This window comes from Benincasa hispida, chromosome 5, assembly GCF_009727055.1.
Source record: "Benincasa hispida cultivar B227 chromosome 5, ASM972705v1, whole genome shotgun sequence".
In the NCBI taxonomy this organism is placed as follows: domain Eukaryota; kingdom Viridiplantae; phylum Streptophyta; class Magnoliopsida; order Cucurbitales; family Cucurbitaceae; genus Benincasa; species Benincasa hispida.
In genome coordinates, this window is record NC_052353.1 from 36,887,218 (window position 1) to 36,913,545 (window position 26,328).

The 26,328-nt window shown below is 35.1% G+C and overlaps 1 protein-coding gene across 1 annotated transcript; it reads right to left on the bottom strand.

The window, feature by feature from the left end:
• Nucleotides 1–23,546: 23,546 nt before the first annotated feature.
• On the bottom strand, nucleotides 23,547–24,143 carry LOC120077320. The gene has a single exon (XM_039031202.1). The coding sequence runs from the start codon at nucleotides 24,141–24,143 to the stop codon at nucleotides 23,547–23,549; it is 597 nt and encodes a 198-aa protein (XP_038887130.1).
• Nucleotides 24,144–26,328: the final 2,185 nt, after the last annotated feature.

The following is a 26,328-nucleotide window of genomic DNA, read 5'->3' on the forward strand; positions in this document are numbered from 1 at the left end:
GGTTTTGATGGATGCGTTGGTGGTGGTATGCGGCTGAAGGAAGGAAAATTGAAGTGATGCGTTGAAAGGTTGGATGGCATTAGGGTAGGCAAGAACGCAGGCAAGGCATGTGTTGGAAGGGTGCCATGCGTCGATGCACAGCGCCCAGTCATGCGTCGAGCACCCCTGCCAAGTACTGAGCACCTCTGTCGAGCGCCCAGCCCATGCGTCGAGCGACAATGCATCGAGCACCCCAGCCTATACGTCGAGTGCCTCTGCCAAGCACCCAGCCCATGCAATCGGCGACCATGAGGTGAAGCATCCATAGCGTCGAGCGCTCTGCCAAGCGCCATGTGGTTCGAGCGAGGCCCTGCGGGAGACGATGGCCAGCGCTATGCCACAGCACCATTGCGTCGGTGACTAGCGCCTATGCCGGAGCGCCAATGTCGTCGATGCCAAGCGAGCCTTGCGATATGTCGAGTGAGCTGTGCGTCCGAGGATGAGCGACCATCTATGCGATTGATGGTGGCTGGCTTTGCAATGGTTAGGCTTTGGTGCTAAGTGGAGTTTGCCCTAAACTATGTGTTGATTTAAAGATTATGCAATTAATGGCAACTAATGCGTTGAACATCAAAAGAGTTGTGTGGACGCATATGAGATGAGATCAATAGAGGGACATCAAACATGTGTCTTCTTGAGAGGAAACCTTAAGCCTTAAGGATTTGAGGTGGTTGCATAAGAGGACATGCAAAATTTAGTCCCATGCGTTGGCTATGTAGTAGAAGGACACTTAGATTGCGTTGATCAAAGGTTGTGAGGAGGAAACACTTGGACATGCAGCCAAGTAGGAGGTGTCGAATTTGGAGAGTGTTTGGACACCTACAAATAGAGCCAAAGACTTCTTTTTAAGATCACAATTCAAAAGATATTAAAAAGAGTGGGAGAGTTGAGTAAACATTGCGTTGAGAGCAAAATCCATGTGTTGATCATAGAACTTCAAAGAGGACGCAGTGGACAGTGAAGTCTGGAAAAACAGCATCAAATTGGGACAAAGAGTTCTCCCAATATACTCGTGCGTTTGGAGTGATTCCAAAGCCGCCCAAAAGCTCTGAAAGTATAGTTTTTCAGGGTAGGGCTTTTGGAGAAAAATATCTAAAGGATTGGGCTGGAAACTGAGAAGAAGACAGAAGGGTCAGGCTGTCGGGTAAGCTTGAGCCAGTCTTGAAGATTTTGTGATTCCAACAAAACCACGAGAATTTCTAAGCTCATATTTTAGGGTAATCTTCCTGAGTTATTTTAGAAATTGTTTTTAGAAGGAAGTATCTCAAAATAAGGCTTAGAACTATGAGTAATCTGAGTTGTAAATTGAATCTCGATTCTAGGGGTGAAAAAGGGAGCCCGAGGTAAACAAGGAACTTCTAGATTGAAAAGTAACTAAGCAACCGAGGTGAATGACTAAAACATTTGACAAAATATTTACAATGTTTTTAAGAAAGCATGTTTTAAAGAAGATTATTCTCATGCCAGCTAGTTTTACAAAGTGATTTCCAAGCAAACCATGAGTTATGTTTTAAACGCATGCATGTGTGGAAAGTTTGTTGAAAAGCTATTTATGTGTTAAATATACCCAGCATGCGTTAGTATCTTTAAAGCCATGTTTTATTATGTGTTATACTTTACATGCTTTAAAGATAAAGTCATTTATGACTAGTTTTACTTAAAATGCGATACCGAAGGACATTTGAGAAGGTATCCACCCAACTAAATACCGAAGGACATTTGAGAAGGTATCTAACCAACTTGGTACTGAAGAACGTTTGAGAAGGTACAAAACCAACTTGATACCGAAGGACATTTGAGAAGGTATCCTAACAGCTCGATACTGAAGAGCATTTGAGAAGGTATCTGAGCAGAAGTACCTAAGGTATGACGGTACTTAGTATGGCCACGTGCACGTAGGTAGTTAGAGTCAGAGATTGAACAAAAGGGTTCTCTCTCGACTAGCAGTTGGTGTTGGGATTATTTTTAACCACAGCAGGGTTATTCTCAACTGAGAAACGATTTTACTGTTTCATGATTTAAACAACTTTATATGTTTTATGGTTGGAAAATGTTTATAACGCAGTATAAGGTACTGTGGAAGTTTATATTTCAGTTTAAACTCTTTATTGAGACTTTTGCATGAGAATCAGTTATCTTTCTTAAGTCACTCACTAGGCTAGCAAGCTCACCCCATTTTCAAATGTTTTCCTTTCCCCCAAGTAGCGGTCAAATCCTTAGAAGATAGCTCTGCATCTACTCTGCCACTAAAGGATAAAGATATTGTAACCCGTCTGTTAAGTGGTTACTGTAAATATTGTATACATGTTACTGTTGTTCATATAGGGACTAGGGTTTTTGGGCTTGGGACTTATGAATCTAGTGTTGTAATGACTCTAAACATGTTATGTTTCTGAATTAATAAATTTTTGGCCTAAAGACATTCCGTTGTATCTGAGTTATATCTTTGTATCAGAGTTATTAAGAAGAGTTATTAGGCAGTAAGTGTCAGCAAAAGGATTGATAACTGCTGTAGTCATGCCCTTTCCTAGGCTAAGAGGGTGGTCTGAGGCAGGGTGTAACACTATGTTCCCAGCTATCCACCTGATCTTACCCCTGAAATAGGAGGCTTATTGGGCCAGCGATAATGAGTTACCCTCACCTATGCAGATCTAAGGATAATTCCGAGTGAACAGGAGTTCATAGTTAGCTCAGGATTAAGATTAAGTTACCTAGGTCATCAATTAACAAAATAGTCAGTTTTATATATTAAACGGCATTTAGAACGTAAGAAGTGACTATTTCATGGTTCAGTCTTATGTAAACTCTTTACATATAATGCCTTCACTTTCATGTCTCTACATGAACGATTTAGGATCACATCATTTGTACTAACTACAAAATGGGTCGTATCCATAGTGTCCCCAGAATAAGGTGCCCAACCATATTCATATACTATAGAACATTTTGGCTATATATTTGAACTTGATCCACATTTATGTCACTACATAAAGTTCAAACTACATTAAATACCTCAGGACCTTAGTTTATTGGATTCAAGATTACAATTTCAATAACAATTTTATCGAAAAACAAAACAGAATATGTTTATTAATTTACAAACTACGAGTTTTAGGACATAAAATCCAACATATGCGGTAATTCTATCACAATGAATTGGAAAGATCCGCTTCCGCTCGTAGGTACTCTTGAATAAGAGTTCCTTCATCTTCAACAACTCTTGTTGAAGATTTAGTAGTTTCTTTGGAAAGCTCATTCAACACGATTTTACTTCTGAGTCTGTGCTCCCTTATATGATCCTCCTCAAGAAAAGTAGCATTTTTCGATACAAATACTTTCTTTTCTTTAGGATCGTAGAAATAACCACCTCTCGTTCCCTTGGAGTAGCCTACAAATAGGCACAACCTTGAATATGGTTCCAGTTTCTTAGAATTAGCCTCAAGCACGTGTGTTGGGTAACCCCAAATTCTGAAATGACGTAAACTAGCTTTACGACCATTTCATAACTCTAAAGGTGTTCTGGCAACATAGAGGGAACACAATTCAGAATATAAGCTACAGTTTCCACTGCATAACCCCAAAACGAGTCAGGTAAGGAAGCGTAACTCATCATAGACCGAACTATATCCAATAGGGTTCGATTTCTCTTTCTGATATACCATTCTGCTGAGGTGTACCAGGTGCTGAAAGTTGAGAAACTATTCCATGTTCTATCAAATAGTTCTGGAATGAGGAATCCAAAAACTTTCAACCTCGATCAGATCGAAGTGTTTTAATCGTTCTATTTAATGCATTTTCAACTTCAGCCTTGAATTCTTTGAACTTTTCAAAAGACTCAAACTTTTGTTGCATTAAATAAATGTACCCATACCTTGAATAATAATCAGTGAAAGTGATGAAATATTCATAACCTTTCCTGGTTCTTACATTCATCAGACCAAAAAGGTCTGAATGCACTAGCTCTAAAGGTTCTTTGGCCCTATGACCTTTTCTAGTAAAAAGTCTTTTAGGCATTTTTCCTTCAAGGCATGACTTGCACACAGGTAAAGAATTTTCTTCTAACTCGCTTAGAAGTCCATTCTTCACCAACTTCTTAATTCTATTGAGATTAGTGTGCCTTAGGAGAAACTCTAAGTCGTTTATTTTGAGTTACAATGTTTTAAACATCTTTATGTTATGGAGGGCATTTTTTGCTAACGACCTTAGCATATACAAATTATTTTTCAGTTGTGCAGAACAAATATCAACTCCATTCTTAGTAATAAACACTTTATTATAAGAGAAAAATAGTTGATATGTACATTCCAACAAACACTTTACAGACACTAAGTTCCTTTTTAAATCAAGAACAACAAATACATCATTCAAAATGAGAAATTTGTTCTGTAAAGTTAACCGAAGACCTCCCACTGCCACAATTGAGACGACGTGCCGGTTCCAACTCGCATTGTCATCTCACCAGCACCAAGTTTTTGCCATGAACTAATTCCCTAAAATGAAGAACAAACATGGTTAATATCCTCAGAGTCAATAATCCAGGCATAATCATCATTCTCCATTAAACAAGTTTCCAAAACAAGCAAATCAAATTTACCTTGTTTGTCCTTCTTCTTCTCTACCAAATATCTGAGGCAACTCCTCTTCCAATGCCCGTCCTAGTTGCAATGGAAATATTTTCCCGGTCAACCCTCATTGGTTGTCTACCCCTTAAAGCAGTAGGTTGTGGGTTAGCAGATTCCTTCCCCTTACCACCTTTCTTCTTCTTCCACTTTCTGGTGCCAGAGGAAGAAGGTGCAGGCTTAGTTCCAAAGGTCGAACTTTTGTGGAACTTTTTAGATGATGAAGTAACATTTGCTTCACCCTACTTCTCCTTGCTTTTCAACAATGATTGGAAATTCTGCAACTCATTGAGTAGAGTTGTAATGTTGTAGTCAATTCTGTTCAGAACAACATTGCTACGAAAGTGAAGGAAGCTATCTAGCAAGGATTCCAATATTATGCTAACCTGGTTGACCTCATCAATGCTCGACCCATTCATCTCAGCCCCGTTGAAGTGGATCATCATGTTGAGAACGTGTTCCTAAACAGATGACCCCTCTTGCATCTGTGAGTTGAAGATGTACTTGAGAGCGTCGTGCCTGAGCTATGCAGACGGTTGTCCGAACATCCTCCGCAGGGACACCATGATCTCGCATGCAGTGACCATAGGCTCATGTTTCTTGGCCAAAAGTTCATTAAGGTTGGCTAAAATGTACACTCGAGCCTTCTCATTCGCTTGTGTCCATCGCTCATATGCTTCCCGAACATTTTGAGGAGCAGTAGGAGCTGGAATAGAAGGAAACTCCTCCGTAAGGACGAATTTGAGATCATCAATGATTAAAATCGTGTTTATAGTATTTTTTTCAACTAGCATAATTCTCACCAGTTAACTTATCGGAGGCATGAAAACTTAAGGTCGCGGTAGCCATAATTAATTGTTGAAATAAGAACAAACATAATTAAGTCTACTTGCATTAAACCACTTTTAGAAAAAAAAAAATCATGTTTCAGCAAAATAGTCTAGTGTATCCTAAGTTACATCTATTTTGCAATGATGCTTCAGTGAGGAATGACAAAATTCACTGTAGGGTGATCAAGTGCCCCTTCACTGAAAGAGAAAATCTCAACCATTAGACAAAAACAACTTCTTGTAACTGAATCTAATAGTCACCATTATTCGGTCTAGAATTTGTTAACATCCTTAACAATTCTGTGTAAATGTAACCTCTCATTTTAGGTTCTAGAGTCTCGCCTTAATCAGCCAACCTTAGGGAAAAGTCAATTAGGACAAGAGACTAAAGCAACCCTATCCATTTCTAAAGATCAAATAAAGAGTTATGCAAAACTGCCATCCTTTAGAGGGACACCCACGATGCCACGAGGCGATGCATAAAACTTTATCCAACCTAATGAGAGAGATTGAGGGATATATTGTCATATGTCCCACTCTCACTTACTATGAACATTCTCTCCATTTACCTTAGTATTGACCTACCCAAATGCCACCTGTGGGGGGACACTCATGGTGCCTCGAGGCCCAGGATAGATCTCACGGTGTGAACTTTTAGGGAGAAACGTGTAAAGGTTAAAGTGAAGTATCATATACTCCATTTTCCTCCCACTGAATGTTCTACCTAGGGTTCATTAACTTAGAAAATCTGGCTACTGGTTTTATCTAAGTGATTTGTTTAATTTGCTCAAAAACAGCACTTGCTTTTGATGATTAAATAACTTTGATTTAAGTCTTATTAAACTCTTTAACAGACTTTTATCAAATTTGCATGCATGTAACAAATCTATCTAATTCACCTTTCCACGTAGGTTTCCAGATAGGGGTGTGATATGTCCATCGACTTAAGTACCCCAGAGCCTAGCCAGAACCAGCCTTAGACAAAAGGTCCCTTATAGATACATTTGTTACATATTTAATCTTTTATTAGAAATCAATTTAATCCTATTAAACCGATTTAAAATATTAAACTTAGATTACTCATCTTATTAGAAACGTGATCTTAGGTCTATCTCAATCAAATTTTAAAATATTTTTAAAAATTGATTAAAGCCTAAGGTTTGCATGAAACTCTTTATGATTGATTTTAGTTCTAATTTCATTTATTATAACAATTATAAGAAATGAAACAATTAAAACCAACTAACATGACAAGCTAGACATATATAAGTTATTTATAACAATTATAAATTAACCTAAGGTAGTGTCATGCTTCATGCAATGTTCATTCATTACTAATATATAACTTTTATATAAACAAGTAATGAACTAAGAAATAACATACATTCCATATATACATACAACCTTATATTATAACATTTCTAATACAAATGATGCATGGATATGCTATAATGCATGCATACATATATTATAACTCTTATATTATATGATGCATGAACATGCTTTAAGTAATTTAAATCATGCATACTAATATATTATAACACTTATAATATAAAATTATGCATGAAATTAAATGCATAACCTATGGTGGATTTTAAAAGCATATGACATACATTACGACATATAAAATAAACATACATCACATGCATATTTAAATAAAGTTGATGGACTACGATAGTTAATCTCAAAAATCGGAAAAGAAAAAACTAAACTATTACAAAAGTTGAGTCCTCCGGTTCGAAACAGGTGAACCAGGTCTTGAACTACTCGCCAAGAAGGCTTGCAGCTTGATCGTGTAGCAAATCTCCTTATCGTCAAGCAACGAGCATCGAGTATAAATGATCATGTAATAATGGTCGCGTAGCTTTATACCACGATGAGCATGAAAGTCCACGCGATTGTGCAGCGTGCTTCGAGTGGTGAATACCATGCGATCGTGTAGCTAAAGACTATGTGATGAGCATGATAGTCTACACAATCGAGTAGCGTGCGTCGAGTATCGTATACTATGTGATCATGTAGCTACTGACTATGCGATGAGCATGATAGTATACACAATCGTTTTGCACGCATGCCTTGCGTTTAATATCATATATCGTGCGATCGTCTACCCCTCGAGCGCCTACGCGATCATGCAGCAAATACAACACGATCGAGTAGACAACTCTACACAATTGCGTAGCATTAGCTATGCGATCATTTAGTAGATGCTACACGATCGTAGAAAACTTTACATGAATGCATAGCAAAATCTAAACGATCGTTTAGGTCTAGCTACACAATACGACCACCATTTCATCTTCTCCATCGAAACACACTGCAACCTTCACTTCTAAAGCTTCACGAACGACTCAAAACTAAAACAAATACAGATTCGATTGCAAGTTTAATGCCCAAAAACGCAAGAGCCCTTACAAATTAACTTTTGTAACTTAAACAGAAAGCCAAAAATAGAGATTACTACCCGAAACATCCATCAACAACCATCCACATACATTTAACAGTTAAACGCAATGAAGAAATTAAAACCCACCAAAACTGTAAACGATTTCAATACAGAAATGGAATTTGGAATCAGAACTACAACCTGGCTCTGATACCAATTGAAGGATCCTGTTTACAAGAGATCCATGAGTGGAAGCGGATCGTCCAAATCCCATTTCGATTGAAAACTCAAGTTTACTATAAAACATACAGATTATGTATTTTAACAAAAAATTACAACATGCTTTTAAACTAGAAATAGGGATCAAGTGATTATACCTTTGAAGAACACTTCTTCGTAAACCCCTCGAACAGTCACGAACTCCTCGAACAGCAACAAAACTTGAACCAAAAGTGTGAAGACACTACCACTTAGTATCTTCAATATTCTCAAGGTGAGAACCCAGAAGTGGTGGGCTCTAACTATTTTTGTTAGGAGGGAGTTTGTGAGTTTGAAAGGGGAAGACGATTGAAGAATAACTATCATATAGCAAAAATTTCTCAATCGTGTAGATAAAGAGTCTATCGTATAGTCTCCATGACTTCGTGTAGATCACTTACAAGTCGTATAGCTGTTATTTGGAAAAAAAAAATAAAATCGTATTTTATTTATTTCATTTTGCCATAAAAACCAACTATAGTTCTTTTCCTCCATTTTATGGCATTTAATATAAATCATATTTATATTAAATTTAACAACTATGAATCTCATTGATAGAAAATATATTTGAATCACATTCAAATATTTATTCCTCCAATTAAACTATAATGTATCAAATACATTATGTCAATTATATCATATATAATTGAATCAATTTAATTATATCATATATAATTAAATTCCCTCTTATTAATTTGAACAATTCAAATTAACCCAAAAACTGATTCTCAACTAAATCCTTTTGAGCTACAAGGGGATCTTATGAACCTGTAGCTTAAAACTCCAATGGTACACGAATAATTATTAAATTCTTTAATTACATTATCCACCATCTGTTAACTGTCAGGCACTTCACTAAAGACCGACAGCTGCATTCTTCGCACTATAGATATATTTCTGTGTCTATTGGATATAACCAATCAATAGTATGATGACCCTTCACAAATCGCTTGTAAGTACAGCTAGGCCAAAATATCGTTTTGTCCATGTAGTTACATCTAACTTTTTAAGTACCACTGATTCCTCTAATGAACAATAGATCATAGTCCCACTATGACTAAATCCCTCTTGGGCTAGGAGAAGGTGTGGCGCCACATTGTTCAAGACCCAGAATTAGCCCTTAAAGGAGCAATTTATCTGCTTATCCCTGCTTTGGGAAAGGAGTGAATTCCATCTTGTGTAGTTGAGTTCCCAGCTCCCCAATCAGACGAATCCCCAAAATGGTAGGTTTGTTAAGTCGACGATCTGGTCGCTCTCACCCATACAAATCAAAGGACCTCCCTCATAGGTAGGAGTTCACAACTCACTTAGGATTAAAGTTATGTTACCTATGGTCATCCTAGTGAAATGAAAGTCTCTATTATGAACGGTGTTATATAATAAGTCTAAACATTTTATGGTCCGGTCTTACAAAAACTCCTTTGTATAAAATATCCCTGCTCGCATGTCTAATACATGAACGATCAAGATCATATCATTTGTAGCACTTTACAATATTTATAACATCTACAAAGCGGGTCATACTTGTAGTGTCACCAGGATAAGGTACCCAGCCTGATCCATATACTACAGACTATTTAGGTTATCACTTAAATATGATCCACTTGTATGTCTCCACATACATGTTTAAGTTACAACGAAAACCTTGGATGTTAGTTTATTGGTTTGTGGTTAATGCAACTAAAATATCACATATCATAGACAAAGTGAATAAAATATCAAATATTATTAATCACTTACAAGTTCTTTCATACAAGGTTTACAAACTATAGGACCCTACGAGATTTAGAGTATCAACCACAATAATGATAAGTAAAAATGAATTGATTTTATATGAAAAAAAGTTCAATGCATCTACACAAATCATGAAAATTTTTAAAGATTGAATTGCAAAAGGTTTGCAAAATTGTACACGTTCATTTGGGAAATGAATTACATAATTATAATCTTTGAATATAAAGGTTTTGATAAAAGTATCATAACCCATGACTTTGAATAAATAATAATGTTCTTGTACTGACAAGAAATTATTAATGCTAAGTGGGCAATTTTTTATATTTTATATTGATGTCTTATTACTCATTGCGAATGAAGTAAAATTTCAATATAAAAGTTTGACTACCTAACCAATTTTAAATGGATAATTTGAACTGGTATTTTATATTAGATGTCCAAATAAAGTTTTTAAGGACATAATATTAAATTTGTCTCAAGCATCTTACATTTACAAAAATTGTAGGAAAAGTTTCTTAAGACACCTCGAGTGTTGAGGATATATAATTAATAATCTTCTTTAAGTAGGAGACAATTAATAAATGAGACTAAATTAACATTTTATTATACAATTGGTTAGTTATATTGGTTAAATTAATGGTATGACCATTGAGTATAAAAATTAAAATTTTCTCAAAATTTCTATGGATAATGAGATATTTGTGTATATGGAGTTAAGATTTGATCGTTGGCAAGATACACTAGATCTTATAGGGATTTAGAGAAATCTATGTTAAGGTTTATCCTGGCTGGTGTAGTACGGACTATAAGACAATTATTTTTGTTTGTGACGTAATAATTTGTGTAGTCGTAATATATCCTTAAATCTGAAAACTGTTTCAGATATGAATTAGTCTATCACATTTTATGAGATAATAGTGATAGCACTTCAAATGTACTTTCTTGTCCCACTTAATCCAGGATTATTCTAGGATTTTATGTGTCAATTTAGCTATTTTGTAGGTTTCGAGCACATTAATGGTAGAATCGAGCGTTAGTTACTGAACGGAGCTAAAACGAGCTAAAATGGAGATAAATTGCATCGACCGAGAAGGAAGAATAAAGAACTACAAGTTTTATCCCTGTCTACATGGTGCAGCAACGCTCTATGGTGCCATACTCAGTGTCGAAAAGGTAGCATGCCCCAGATTCGTGAACTACAAGTCTTATTTAGATATTGCGGCCAAAAGAAAGGAAAGTTGCATCAATTGTATGGAAGTTAGCTAAGAAATACAATAATTATAAAGTGTCGTCAATACACCCACTAACACCAATGCAATGGTAGAAAAGAATATTTCAAGTCTGTTTTGTAGGAAATCAAGTCACTGTATGCGCTCATGGCTCAAGAGAAAAAGATTAACGCATCTACGTCGCATTGCGCCCATCATTTAGGAATGAATAGACGATCAATGCAATAACGGCACATGCGACAATCGATCAAGAGCTTTGCGATCAACACAAATTCAACCGTATGCGGTAATAAAAACAACACCGTATGCGGACACACGATCGAAAGATGCAAATGAGCAACACAATCACGGAGGATTTTGACACGTGCACAACTAACCGTTGTGCATTTTCGATGGATTGATTGCATAACAGAAGGAATATTTATTCCACCATTCTCGATTTCTAGAACAATAAAGTGGGGACCATACGGCAGAGAGTCAGAGCATTCATCTATAAATACCTTCAAAGAATTTATTGAAAGATATACTTCATATGGGGGATAATTGATACGAGGCTATTGAGAGAGAGACTGATCTGAGTGCTGATCGGAGAAGATCCAGGGAGAAAAGAGACAAGGCCGAGAGGTGAGTCTCAGTGCGAATCATTTTAAATCCTCATCGTGAAGCTCTATACCTAGATCAACTCTACTAGTTGAGCAAGCCTGAGAGGGAAGCTCATCCTTCCATTCACTTCATACACCAGCTAGTGATTTCTCCATCCAGATCTGTGTCAAGACGTTGGTACTCTTCTGTATTTGTTTCTAACTCTTATTCATCAATTGTACTTCATCTTCTTAGTCTAAATCATTCACAACCATGTATCAGACGCTTGATTTTATAATTAAATGTCATGTTCACTTTTATTTCCACATTTTTGTCTATTTTCGTTCCTCCATTAATCGCTTTCTCAACGATGTTTTCTTAATCCCTTGATAATTAATATGAATTAAACAAGTAACTTAATCTGTGCTAAAGAAATAAAGATGTTTAGCTAAAGCATGCTAGACGGCATCTTCACTTGTGAAAGCAGAAATGAAGATGTCATTCTAATCTGTCAAGAGAAGGTTAGAAGAATGCATTAACTAAAGCAAGAAGTACTTCCAGAGATGGAAGCAACCTTGCGTTCACTACGTTCGTCCCTGTTTCACCACAGAGATGTGGGAAACGCGGCCGATCACTGAGAGGTGTACGCCAAGGGAAAGCAGAACCGTACTTATATCTTTAACGCAATTAAGAAACTTACGATGTTTATATTAATTATCATTTCTCTTTCTGCTTCACACATAAGCCTTGCCACCGCATAACACGACCTTTGTATACTCTTCACAGACAGTCTCAACCTCGGTATCTTGTATCGTGTAACCTGTATCTTGTATCATCATAGCTTAGGTTTATTTTATCACACTTTACTTTTATCGCAATTTACTTTATTATCGCATTTTTATCACTTATCTTTACTTTACTGCACAATTTACTTTATCGCATGTACAAACCACACTTTTATTAAATTGAAAAACCCTCAGTCGCATATATCACGAACGTAACACAATCAACCTAAAACAATCTCTGTGTTCGACCTCGGATCACTCCGAGAAACTTGCGGTGAAATTATACTTGGTTTCAACGTAAGGAAACTTGTGACAACGCATAGCATACTACAAGCATATCATTAATAGCGCGTACATCTAGAAGTAGTATCGCATATCATCGCAATCATTCATGTGTTGCATGACATAAGAAGATAAATTTTATTCATTCATATTCATATTTGTTCACATGCTTAAAATAGAAACATCAATTTGTGTGTTAACAAGTTTATGGCATCATCGCATTTTATGTCATCAAGTTTATGGCTATGGTGGGGGATATGGGACAACAGCTTATTTGACCACGATTTCTCTCTACTATTCATCTGTTCTTGATTCTGGAACGTACCCAAACAATTCCTTAGTGTCCATCATGAATATTATGGGCTAAGATGATATTTTCTAGCTTAGGCATTGATAGATTTCCCCATAATTTCTCACCTGAGAGATTTTGATCTAGTTTTATGTGGTTTTCTATATTGTTGTCAATTTATTCTCTGGCTATGAATGATTAATGATTATTTTTCTGCTTATGATGTGTAATCAATCGCTATGATCTAATTTGCAATATGTGACATTCAATTTCATGTTAATTCGTTGTAACAATAGGTTAAATTAACTTGTAAGTTGTAAATTCATCTCAACGAACATTGCCTAATTAACCTAGAGAAGAATTAAACTGGATGTTTGTTTTGACTTTTCCAATTGAATATTCAACTTAGCAATTTCCTCGATATTCATGAAGTTAGCTAAATTAGTAAGGTGTGTTACATCTATTAATTTGGGCCTTCATTTAGCTTTTCTACGTGAGATGACTAAGCTAGACAATGTAGGAATAATTTGATGAATCCATAATCAAGTTGCAATTTGGGGAATCAACTCAAAGGTCTAGGATAGATATTTTGATTATTTGAATTCAACATCTATTTACTTTTATTGCAACTTAAATTTCTTGCAATCAATCAATCTCCAAACCCCCTCCTTTAGTTACCTTGGATTGTAAATCGTTTAACTGAGAAATTCATAGGTTCCTCGTGTTCGAACCATGCTACAACTACTATACATTTAGTGGGAATGGTTTAAAATTATTTGGTCTAATTTAGGTACAAAATCCTTCAACCAAATTGTGATATAAAGACTAAAACTGAGGAAATTAGGAAACACCATGAATAAAGGCAACTTGAGAGAAAGTGTCATGGTAGTGACCAATATGGTTTTATAACATATATTTTGATATACATATATATATAGGACGACTCTCCAGGCTAAAATGTATGAGAGTCACCTAAAATGTCCAAAACTAAGATACATGTCACTTATGCACTAGGGCAAGTGGGAGAATATATTGGGTATAGAGTATGCCCTAGAATATATATCTCACTTACTGGCTTATCGGCTTTAGTGCAAGTGGAAGATTGTTGGGGTTTATGCCCTAAAGCCTCGTAGTTAATTAGTTATTTAATATAATACTTTATTATTTTATATATGTAATAATTAGTTATTCATTACGAGAAAAATCTAAGGTTATTTCATGAGACTTGAAACAGTATGCATTAGACATACAGGTGGATCATGTTTCAAATAATAACCTAAAGGGTCTATAGTATATGGATTAAGGTTGGGTGCTTTATCCTGGTAATACAATAGATACGGCCCACTTTATAAGTGTTACAAATGTTATAAATGTTACAAATGATGTGACCCAAATCGTTCATATGGAGACGCGTGAGTGGGGGGTATTGATGCGTCTGTTCCATGTGATGAAATGAATGATGATTATGTGGTTATAACGCTTAGTTTTTCCTTGTAGAATTCAAGTGCAAGTCCAACCAGAGTCCTAGTAAGTCCAAGGTCGAACTTAGGGATTTCTTATAAGTGTGTGATGAACTGATACTTAAATCTTAACGCAAATGAAATGTTCGCACAAATAGTAGATTTTTTTTATTCTAAGTCTAAATTTTATGCGTTGAGGGTTATGCTTTAAGTGAAACAATGTGAGCGGTGGATGTGGATACTAGCATGCGATAATAGGGTTAAGAAGAATTTTCACCAACACTCCCTAAGCAACTACTTGAGTTATGCATTCAAGCCGTGCACTCAATATACGACCAACACTTTTTAGTGTATTTAACCACACTACCATATCTCTAGGATGCATGCGATGAGTACAATATGCTAAAGATGTACTTGATTCTAAAGAGCATCTCTTCTTGTTTTACGAGTTTTAAATCTAAATTCTTTCAAAACCTAGATTCAATTTACTTAGAATTATCATTCAACTTATTCAAGTGATGCGAGTAGGCATACATAAAACAAGTGAGCACATAATTCTTTTGTTGCTTAGTTCATGTTGGTTATATGCTTCTCAACCCATAAGGTAATTTAGCTACTCATGATAGTATTATAAGATAAGAACAAGGAATGGGATAAACAGGTATTCATATTGCAGATTCGAGTTCTTCAATGTTAATGATACAATATAAAAATATTGTAAGATAAAGGAAGGATAGAGAGTCAGGTCGTGGTGTGCAATGTCTTGCTCCCTCTAGCTTTTATGCTGATTACTTCACTTAAATATCGAATAATGGAACTTTTCTTCTTCCACAAAATACCCAGGTTCTCACCAAGGTGTTTTTATGGTTGAAGGAGAAGGATTCTTGCCAGAGTTTTCTTTTTAGAAAGTTTGTGACCCTCGTATGTCTTGTATAGCGATTACATAGGTATTTATAGGTGTCTAATGATGACTTATCTTCTCTCACTCATGATTGAGCTGATAGGGTGCATTAAATTCCACGTCCTAATGCACCGCCTGCAACCCGTCAAAGGTTCATCGAATCTTCAACGAAGTTTTCTAATCAGCTACCAACCCAATTTGAGATTTGACTTCCACCGCCCATGTCATATCATGTTTCATCACCTAAGGTTGTCACATTAACTAGTTATGTGATCCTGCTTTTGTTTATGCTATTTCTTATTTGATCAAATCAGTGAGCGTTCTGCATAAGAAAAGCGACATTAGCTCAAAATTTAGATAGATCAGGCATTAGAGATGTATGATCGCATATTGTGATTACTTTATAAATTCTTTAGAAAAAATGTCACACTTTAAGAGCTTTTTTCTTATTCTTATAAAAGAAAGAGATAAAATAACATGTATGCGAGCGAGGATAATTATACAAAGGAGTTTGTATAAGACCGGACCATGAAATGTTTAGTCTCATTATATAACATCGTTCATAATAGAGACTTTCATTTCACTAGGATGATCATAAGTAACATAACCTTAATCTTAAGTGAGTTGTGAACTCCTGCCTATGAGGGCGGTCCTTTGATTTGTATGGGTCAGAATGGCCAGATCGCCGACTCAACAAGTCTACCACTTTGAGGATTCATCTGATTGGGGAGTTGGGAACTCAGCTACACAAGATGGAATTCACTATTTTCCCAAAGCAGGGGTAAGTAGATAAATTGCTCCCTTAAGAGCTGATTCCAAGTCTTGAACAATGTGGTGTCACACCCTCTCCTGGCTCGAGAGGGATTTAGTCATAGTGTACTATGATCTATTGTTCATTAGAGGGATCAGTGGTACCTATAGAGTTAGAGGTAACTAGGGGCAAAACGGTAATTTGGCCTAATTGTACTTACGATCAATTTTTGTACGGTCATGGTACTGTTGATTGGTTATATCACATGGACATAGAAATATATCCGTAGTGCGAAGAGTGCAACCGTCAGTCTTTAGTAGAGTGCTCGACGGTTAACGGATGGTGGATAATGTAATTAAAGAATTTAATTAAGTATTCACGTATTGTTGGAGCTTCAAGTTATAGGTACATAAGGTCTCCTTGGTAGCTCAAAAGGATTTAGTTGAGAATCAGTTTTTGGGTTAATTTGAATTATTCAAATTAATAAGAGGAAAATTAATTATATATGATATAATTAACATAATGTATTTGATACATTATAGTTTAATTGGAGGAATAAATATTTGAATATGATTCAAATATATTTTCTATGAATGAGATTCATAGTTGTTAAATTTAATGTAAATATGATTTATATTAAATGTCATAAAGAAAAAAGAACTATAGTTTATATTGTATATGCAATATTAAAACTATATATTATACATATAATATGATAAGTTGGTTATCATATTTATTTATATTATTTATTATTTTGGATAATAAATCCCTTTTTCTCTCTAACCACCTTACTGGGTGGTTAGTTGGTCTTTATGGCAAAATGGAATAAATGAAAAAATAGTTTTTCCTATATACCATACGAAATAACAACACTACACGAAATTAGAGAGACTATACAATAGACTTTTTGTCTACACCATTGAGAAGATTTTGCTATATGATAGTTCTTCTTCGATCGTCTCCCTCTTCCAAACTCTCAAACTCCCTCCTAACCAAAATAGTCAAAATCCACCGCTCCTAAGTTCTCACCCTGAGAATACCGAGGATACCAAGTGGTAGTGTCTTCATACTTTTGGTTCAAGTTTTGTTACTATTCGATGACTATTTGAGCAGTTCGTGATAGTTCAGGGATTTACGCGAAGAAGTGTTCTTCAAAGGTATAATCTCTAAACTCTTTTTCTAGTTTAAAAACATGCTGTAACTTTTGTTAGAATGCATAATCTATTTGTGTTTATTATAAATGTTTGTTTTCAATCAAAATAGAATTTGGACGATCCGCTTCCGCTCAAGGGTCTCCTTGTAAACGAGTTCCTTCAGTTATTTCATCGAGTTTAAGTGAGTATGCCCATTTTCTAGCTTCATCGCATAGTGAAAATGGAAGCAATGTGAATTATACCTCCTTTGGGGTGATGTTTGAAAAACAAAGGTGTTGCATATTTCAATAAAACTTCTCAAGTGAGCATGGGGATCCTCGTCACACCTTTCTCAAAATTGACCAGCAGTTTGAATCATTTGAAGTATTATCGGGTTCACCATCCAAGGTCGGTCGCATGATTCCTTGTGAGAAATCATATAAATTTGGCAATGCATAATCTCCAATTGGTCTGTTGTGATCGTTTGCCAATAGATTGGGATTGGCAAGTGCATTATCTTCATTGTTATTCACTATCCCCAGCATTTTTGATGATTTTGCTATTCTACCATCCTTCGAGCTCCATTTTTTCATCTTCTTTTGTTAGCTCTCTGTCTTCTGCAAAAGGTTCTCTCAATTTCTGGATCGTATGCAAGCTTAGGCATGGACCCTTCACTCATAGAACTTTTGTACCTTTTTCGAAGTCAAGGTACAATACACCAGCAATCGAGGTCTGTAAAGATCAATAAGAATAGTCTTAGCATGCTTAGTTACCACAATCCCCGGCAACGGTACCAAAACCTTGATGCGTTCGTACCATGCGATGAAATGAATGATGATTATGTGGTTATAACGCTTAGTTTTTCCTGGTAGAACCCAAGTGTAAGTCCAACCAAAGTCCTAGTAAGTCCAGGGTCGAACTCAGGGATTACTTATAAGTGTGCGATGAACTGATACTTAGATCTTAATGTAAATGAAATGTTCGCACAAATAGTAGACTTTTTTTTATTCTAAGTCTAAATTTTATGCGTTGAGGGCTGTGCTTTAAGTGAAACAATGTGAGCGGTGGATGTGGATACTAGCATGCGATAATAGGGTTAAGAAGAATTTTCACCAACACTCCCTAAGCAACTACATGAGTTATGCATTCAAGTCGTGCACTCAATATACGACCAACACTTTTTAGTGTATTTAACCACACTACCATATCTCTAGGATGCATGCGGTGAGTACAATATGCTAAAGATGTACTTAGTTCTAAAGAGCATCTCTTCTTGTTTTACGAGTTTTAAATCTAAATTCTTTCAAAACCTAGATTCAATTTACTTAGAATAATCATTCAACTTATTCAAGTGACGCGTGTAGGCATACATAAAATAAGTGAGCACATAATTCTTTTGTTGCTTAGTTCATGTTGGTTATATGCTTCTCAACCCATAAGGTAGTTTAGCTACTCATGATAGTATTATAAGATAAGAACAAGGAATGGGATAAACAGGTATTCATATTGCAAATTCAAGTTCTTCAATGTTAATGATACAATATAAAAAAATACTGTAAGACAAAGGGAAGGATAGAGAGTCAAGCCGTGGAATACATTGTCTTGCTCCCTCCAGCTTTTATACTGACTACTTCAAACAATGGAACTTTTCGTCCTCCACAAGAAACCCAGGTTCTCACCAAGGTGTTTTTATGGTTGAAGAAGAAGGATTCTTGCCAGAGTTTTCATTTTAGAAAGTTTATGACCCTCGTATGTCTTCGATGGCAATTGCATGGGTATTTATAGGTGTCTAATGATGACTTATCTTCTCTCACTCATGATTGAGCTGATAGGGTGCATTAAATTCCACATCCTGATGCACCGCCTGCAACGCGTCAGAGGTTCATTGAATTTTCAACAAAGTTTTCTAATCAGCTACCAACCCAATTTGAGGTTTGACTTCCACCGCTCATGTCATATCATACTTCATCGCCTAAGGTTGTCGCATTAACTAGTTATGCGATCCTGCTTTTGTTTCTGCTATTCCTTATTTGATCGCATCAGTGGGCATTCTGCATAAGAAAAGCACATTAGCTCAAAATTTAGATAGATCAGGCGTTACAGATGTATGATCGCATATTGTGATTACTTTATAAATTCTTTAGCAAAAATGTCGCACTTTCAGAGATTTTTTTTTCTTTTAAAAGAGAGAGATAAAATAACTTGTATTTCTACAAGTTATCATCTTATACACCAAGAAATATTTAATTTCTCTTTGTAAACTATTGACTGGAGATTAATATTTCATAGGAATACCATGTAACTCAATCTCAATCCTGAGTGAGTTATGGACTCCTATCTATGAGGGTTGTCCTTTGATTCGTATGAGTGAAAGTGGTTTGAGTCATTGACTCAATAAACCTTCCATTTTGGGTATTTGTCCAAGCAGGGAGCTGGAAACATAGCTACACAAGATGAAATTCACTCATTCCTTGGGTAAGTGAGGAGTAGTTTCCTTAAGTGTTGATTCCAAGTCTTGAATAAAGGGTACCTACCCTTTCACGGGCCCAAGAGGGACTTGGTTTATGATAGAACCATAAACAGATTGTTCATTAGAAGGATTAGTGGTACTTAAGAAGTAATAGGTAATTACAAGGGTAAAATGGTAATTTGACCTAGTTGTAATTACAAACCGCTCATGAAAGATCGACTTACTGTAATGGTTAAATTCATGGATGCAGAAATATTTTACGGTGCAAAAATTGCAGCTTTGGGTCTTTAATGGAGTGACCCACAGTTAATGAATGTTCATTAACATAATTAAAGAGTTTAATTAGTTAATATTGAATCATTGGAACTTATAATCTGTAGGTTCATTAGGTCCCCTATTAGCTCACAACAGGTAAATAAGGACCAAGAGTTTTGAAAGAATTTGAATTGTTCGAATTAAATAAGGGAATAATGTTAATTATATATAATATAATTAATATAACATATTTAGATACATTATAACATAAAGTTAATTTTGAATGAGGTTCAAAATTAAACTTTATAATAAAAGGAGATTTATTATTTGAATATAATTTAAATAATTAATATCAATATGATTCATACTAAAACTATAGGTTAATAAATATGAATGAGATTCATATTAAAACCATAGGTTATGAGAAAGATGTGCATTTATATGATTTAAATGTACATTTAATTAAATATGAGATATTTATTTTAAAATTAATTAATTAATTTGATTAATTATTTATTTATTTTAATTAAATGACTTTCATTTCATTTTAATTAAATAAATGTGAAGTTGGTGGTTTTTTATTTGAAAAATCAATCCCGCTTCACATTAAAAGGTGGGAAGTTCTCCTCAAAGTTATTTAGTAATTGTAGAGAAAAATTTCTTCTTCCCCCATTGATCTCTCTCTCAAGTATTGAAGTGAAAATATTTCTCTAAATTTTTTTTAAAAAAAAAAAAATCTCCTCCACTCCAAAAAACAAATCAATTCGCTTTGCTCTTTTTCAAAAGCTGATTCCCAAAAACAAGTCCTTGCCAAGGGAATAGTCGGTAAGACTCTATGGATTTTCTTAGAGGAGAATTATTGCTATTCTAGAGGAAGAAGAAATTGTTATGGATTTTCTTGAAGAAAGGTTCTTCAAAGATTATGTTTCTTCTTCCTTCTAATTTAATACTTAACTTAGTACATGGTGATGTACGTTTCTTCTTTTCAATGTTGTATTTTTAAAAACAAAATCAAAGCGAAGTGATCAGTCGCATCTATTGTGAGATTCGATCCCTTCATGTAGATCAAACTCAGTTGTAGAACTTGAGACACATTAAATTATGCTATGCCCCATTTTTTGGATTCTTCTCATATAGCAATGAAAATGAAATTTGCACGCACCTAGTAAATAGGAGCAAAAGATAAATTGCTAGTAAAAATATTCTCAAGGAATACCCAACTGTGATTTCTATAACTTGTCAACTTTCCACAGTCCTGATGTAAAGTTTGAATAAGATAAAAATTAAGCATATAAACTAAAATATTTTTAAGAATAGTATATCTTAAGCATTGTTAACTTACTATTATAAATATTTAGTCCACAGTATGAAGTAACATGTTCATCATATCTTTGATCATTCCATACTATGTCATGCTTCCCACATGGGTTTTTCAATTTTGACTAATTGCAATATCCATCTTCCAAAGGCAATCTTGAAAATAATTCAAGGTTTTAAAATTTATCATAGTGATTATGGAATTGAGGCATAAACATATCGATATATCAAGAAACTTACAGTGGACTCTGATATTTAATCTTCCAAAACACAACATAAATCCATTGTGAATTGGTGCAAAGACTTTTTAAGAGGTGGTTAAGAGAACCAAGGCACAACAATTACCCTTAAAAATTTGCACAATAACCTTACTACACAACTTTTGTAATCCTTCAAATGAAGGAACTCCGTTTACAGATAACCTCTGAGTGGAAGCGGATCATCCAAATCCCATTGTGATTGAACGCATACATTTATAGTCATACAAGAACAGATTATGCATAAAACTTAAATTACAGCATGCTTTTGAAATAAATAAACAAAGGCTCAAGAGACTATACCTTTGAAGAACCCTTTTTCAAGTAATTCCTCAATCTAACTCGTTCACGAACGCGTCGAACAAGTTACGAACACCCTCGAACAAGCAAAAAACAGCAACAGGATCCTCGAACCAAACAAGACACTAACACTTGGTGACCTTGGTATTCTCGGTTTGAGAATCCAAGAGTGGTAGGGTCTGGCTATTTTTAGTTAGAGGAAAGTTTGGAGTTTGGAAGAGGAAGACGATTCTGTAGTGAACAACACTATCGTGTAGACGAACTAGTCTATCAAATAAACTTCCTACTCGATCGTTTAGTCTCTCAAGAAATCGTGTAGTAGACCTTCTCTTACTCGATGGTGATAAACTTATCTCTGGCATCAATAAAAAAAATCACATTTTTATTTTATCCCACTTTTTCCATAAAACTAAATAACTATCCACTGATGGTGGTTATGGAGAAAAAAGATTTAATTATCAAATAATTAATAATTATAAATAAATATGATAACTAACTTATCATGTTATATTTATAACCTATATTTTTAATATTGCATCATATACAATATATAGATCATAGTTCTTTTCCTCTATTTTATGGCATTTAATATAAATCATATTTATATTAAATTTAATAACTATGAATCTCATTCATAGAAAATATATTTGAATCATATTCAAATATTTGTTCCTCCAAATAAATAATAATAATGTATCAAATACATTATATCAATTATATTATATATAATTTAATTATATCATATATAATCAAATTCTCTCTTATTAAGTTGAACATTTCAAATTAACCTAAAAACTGATTTTCAACTTAAATCCATTGAGCTACCAAGTGGACCTTATAGACCTGTAGCTTGAAGCTCCAATGGTACATGAATAACTGGCTAAACTCTTGAATCGCATTATCCACCATTCGTTAACTGTCGAGCACTCCACAAAAGACCGACAGTTGCACTCTTCACAATACAGATATATTTTTGTGTCCATTGGATATAACCAATCAACAGTATGATGACCCTTCACAAATCGTTCGTAAGTACAACTAGACCAAATTACCATTTTGCCCCTGTAGTTACATCTAACTCATTAAGTACCACTAATCCCTCTAATGAATAATAGATCATAGTCCCACTATGACTAAACCCCTCTTGGGCCAAGAGAGGGTGTGGCGCCACATTGTTCAAGACCTGGAATCAGCCCTTAAGGGAGCAATTTATCTACTTACCTCTGCTTCAAGGAAGAAGTGAATTGTATCTTGTGTAGCTGAGTTCCCAGCCTCCCAATCAGAAAAATTCCCAAAATGGTAGGCTTGTCGAGTCGGCGATCTGGCCACTCTCACCCATGCAAATCAAAAGACCGCCCTCATAGGCAGGAGTTCACGACTCACTCAGGATTAAGGTCATGTTACCTATGGTCATCCTAGTGAAATGAAAGTCTCAATGATGAATGGCCTTTGCATAGTGACCCGTCTGGCCGTAGTTGAAACACACCCCTAAGTTCTGAAGACATTGCCCCTGATGGTGTTTTCCACAATTTCTGCACTTAGGATATGTGAATGTTTGACTCTTCTGTTGTGACTGTACACCCTGAGTGCTTTGGGAAATTTTTGCTTGCCGTTGTGAACGTTGGAAGCCTTGTTGGGTGAATTTCTTCTTTTGATTTGGCATGAATCCTCATTCAGAAGTTAAGGTTTCGGCAGCAAGATCTACTTCCATGAGTAAGGCCGACTCGAGGGCAAGGGCATACTCTTTGTGTCGGAAAGCAGTAACAATGCCTCGAATGCCTTCTCTTAATCCCCAAATAAACCTTTCCACTTTCTTCTTTTCTGTGTCCACTAGTCGAGGAACAAAGTGAGACAAGCGATCAAATTTCTGTTCATACTCTGCCACTGACATATTCTTTTGACGAAGATTAAGAAATTCCACTTCCTTTTGATATCTCACTGTCAAAGGGAAATACTTGTTATAAAAAGCCTGATTGAATTGTTGCCATGAGACTGAACCTTTGATTGTTCTTTGGGTGGATTCCCACCATAACTTTGTATCGCCCCTTAACATGAAGGTGGCACAATTTACTTTCTGTTCTTCTGGGATGTTCATGTGGTGGAAAATAGTTTCTATTTCTGTTATCCAATTCTCTACTATAGTTGGATCCACAAATGATCCATCAAATGTTGAAGGATTGAACTTTTTGAATTCTTGAATGATCTTCGAGTCATTTGTATCATTGATTATTGGTGTGGTGGATGAGGTTGTGTTTCCATTACTCATATTTTATATTAGTATTTGTAGCACATCTGGTGTAAGTAACACGTAAGGCGTCTGTCCATGTCCTTGATTTTGAACCCCTATGGATTTACTTCGAGGTCTACCTCGTCTTGTTGGAGCTTGTTCTGGTGGCATCTGGTACACACATTTTTTTTTCATAGTAAGGAAGCAATCTAATCCCTTTTTTTTTTATTACTCATACCTATGTTTACTAAATTATTTACTAAATTACTTATTTGAAAATTCCACTTACCAGCGTATTTGGCATAACTATGGGCATCCCTTAATAGGACGAACCATCAAACACCACGATTCTTCTAATGTAGTAGAGCCTACTTGGCTCAAATGCTCTGATACCAAACTGTAACGACCAGATCCTTACATATTATGGTCTGACCGCTACGACATGCATACTTAGACTTTTCTATCATGAGATGAGTTTTGGTAAAAATTTCAAAAGAACATATCTAAAATTTTATTAATTAGGTAGAAAACTGTATAAAAAGTTTATTTTACAAAACACCAGGATCTATAAAACATTAGCATAGTTATACAAAATGCATATATGCCCATAATAGTGAGTTTGATGTTTGGCCCTTTGAGCGACGTCCAGTTCTGCCACTTACGTTGTGTCCTTACCTACAAAGTCTGTAAAATAGGATGAGTATATAATATACCCAGTAAGTAGTTCTCACATAAAGTAGTGACTAAATGCACAATCACATGCAACATGTCATGAAAACATATGATTGGGACTGAAAACATATATAACATGTGGTGGTCGGTTATACTTCCAACGTAAATTTCTCTCCCCTGGTAGGAAGATGAGGACTTAAACGGAAACTAACCCATCTGATGTTTAACGGGTCATGCAATCAGTAGGGCTAGAGTCGCATCCAACATCAACCATTAGCATAAACGTAAGATTGGACTAGAGGGGTGCAACCATACATACCATGTTAGTCCCTAGCATAAACTTGACATAGAATTGGGTCTAGAGGGGTGCAACCATACATGCCCTTCTAGCCTTGGAAGCATAACCTTTATCTAGTTAAATTTTAATCTTATTTTATCATCGTGAACAAACATAATGCATGGGGTCCCTTGTCAAGAAACACGTTTTAAACATGTAATGCAACGCAAAAATGACATAATTATGCAACATAATAAAGGTACACTACCATAAAACACTTAAAGAGAGGGTGAGATAAACTACTTACCTTGATTGCGATCCTAGTTATTCGTTATTCTTCCTTATGGTTTGATCCTATAAAATTCATAAAGCACTTATAATTAAAACTAATTTTAGGACTATTTAAAGATCTTGATGAATGTAGCTTATTTATCTTGAGAATTATAATCATTAAGTCTTGAGAGTATTAGGTAATTACGCTTAATTCTTTAACAATGAGATTACTAATACTAACGATGATGACAATAATAGTATTAGTATAATAATAGTAGTAGTATTGCACTAACCCAAAAATCAAGAATGCTCCCCCAAAATTTTCCATTAAAAAGAGCACCCACAAGCCTATTTATAGACCTACTTCACTGACTTACTTAATTTAATTTAATTAATTTTTTTTTTGTACTTTAATCGACTTACACATTTATATTTGTGATATATATTTTGTCTCTTTCCTACTAACCGACTATTGCTCACTTGATTTGATTTTTTTTATATTATTATTATTATTATTTTACTCAACAAAACTTTATATATCATTATTATTTTATTTCTTATATAGTGAATTACTTAGATATTTGCTTAATTAGTATTTTGTTTGCCACTTATTTAGATGCTTGTCTTAAATCTTAAAAGTTGTCTAGACTTAGAATAATTCAATTTTAATTTTGAATTTTAAAGTTAATATATAATTTCCTAATATATTTACATACAAATTCGGAATATTACAAAATAGGCCCCTCTTGGAGTTCTACATCGAATATGTGATCAACATCTTGTCAATATATGATGACTAAGACCGTGCTAGTATTTTGTTCTTTCGATCCCGAAAGATCTTAATACCAAAAATAAACCCTAAATATTTCATTTGAAATTGGGTCGTTAGCCAGTTCTTAACTGTAGAGAGTAAACCTACATCATTCTCAATGAGTAGGATATCATTTACATATAACATTAGAAAAACTACTAAACTATTGATGATCTTCTTGTAGACACAAG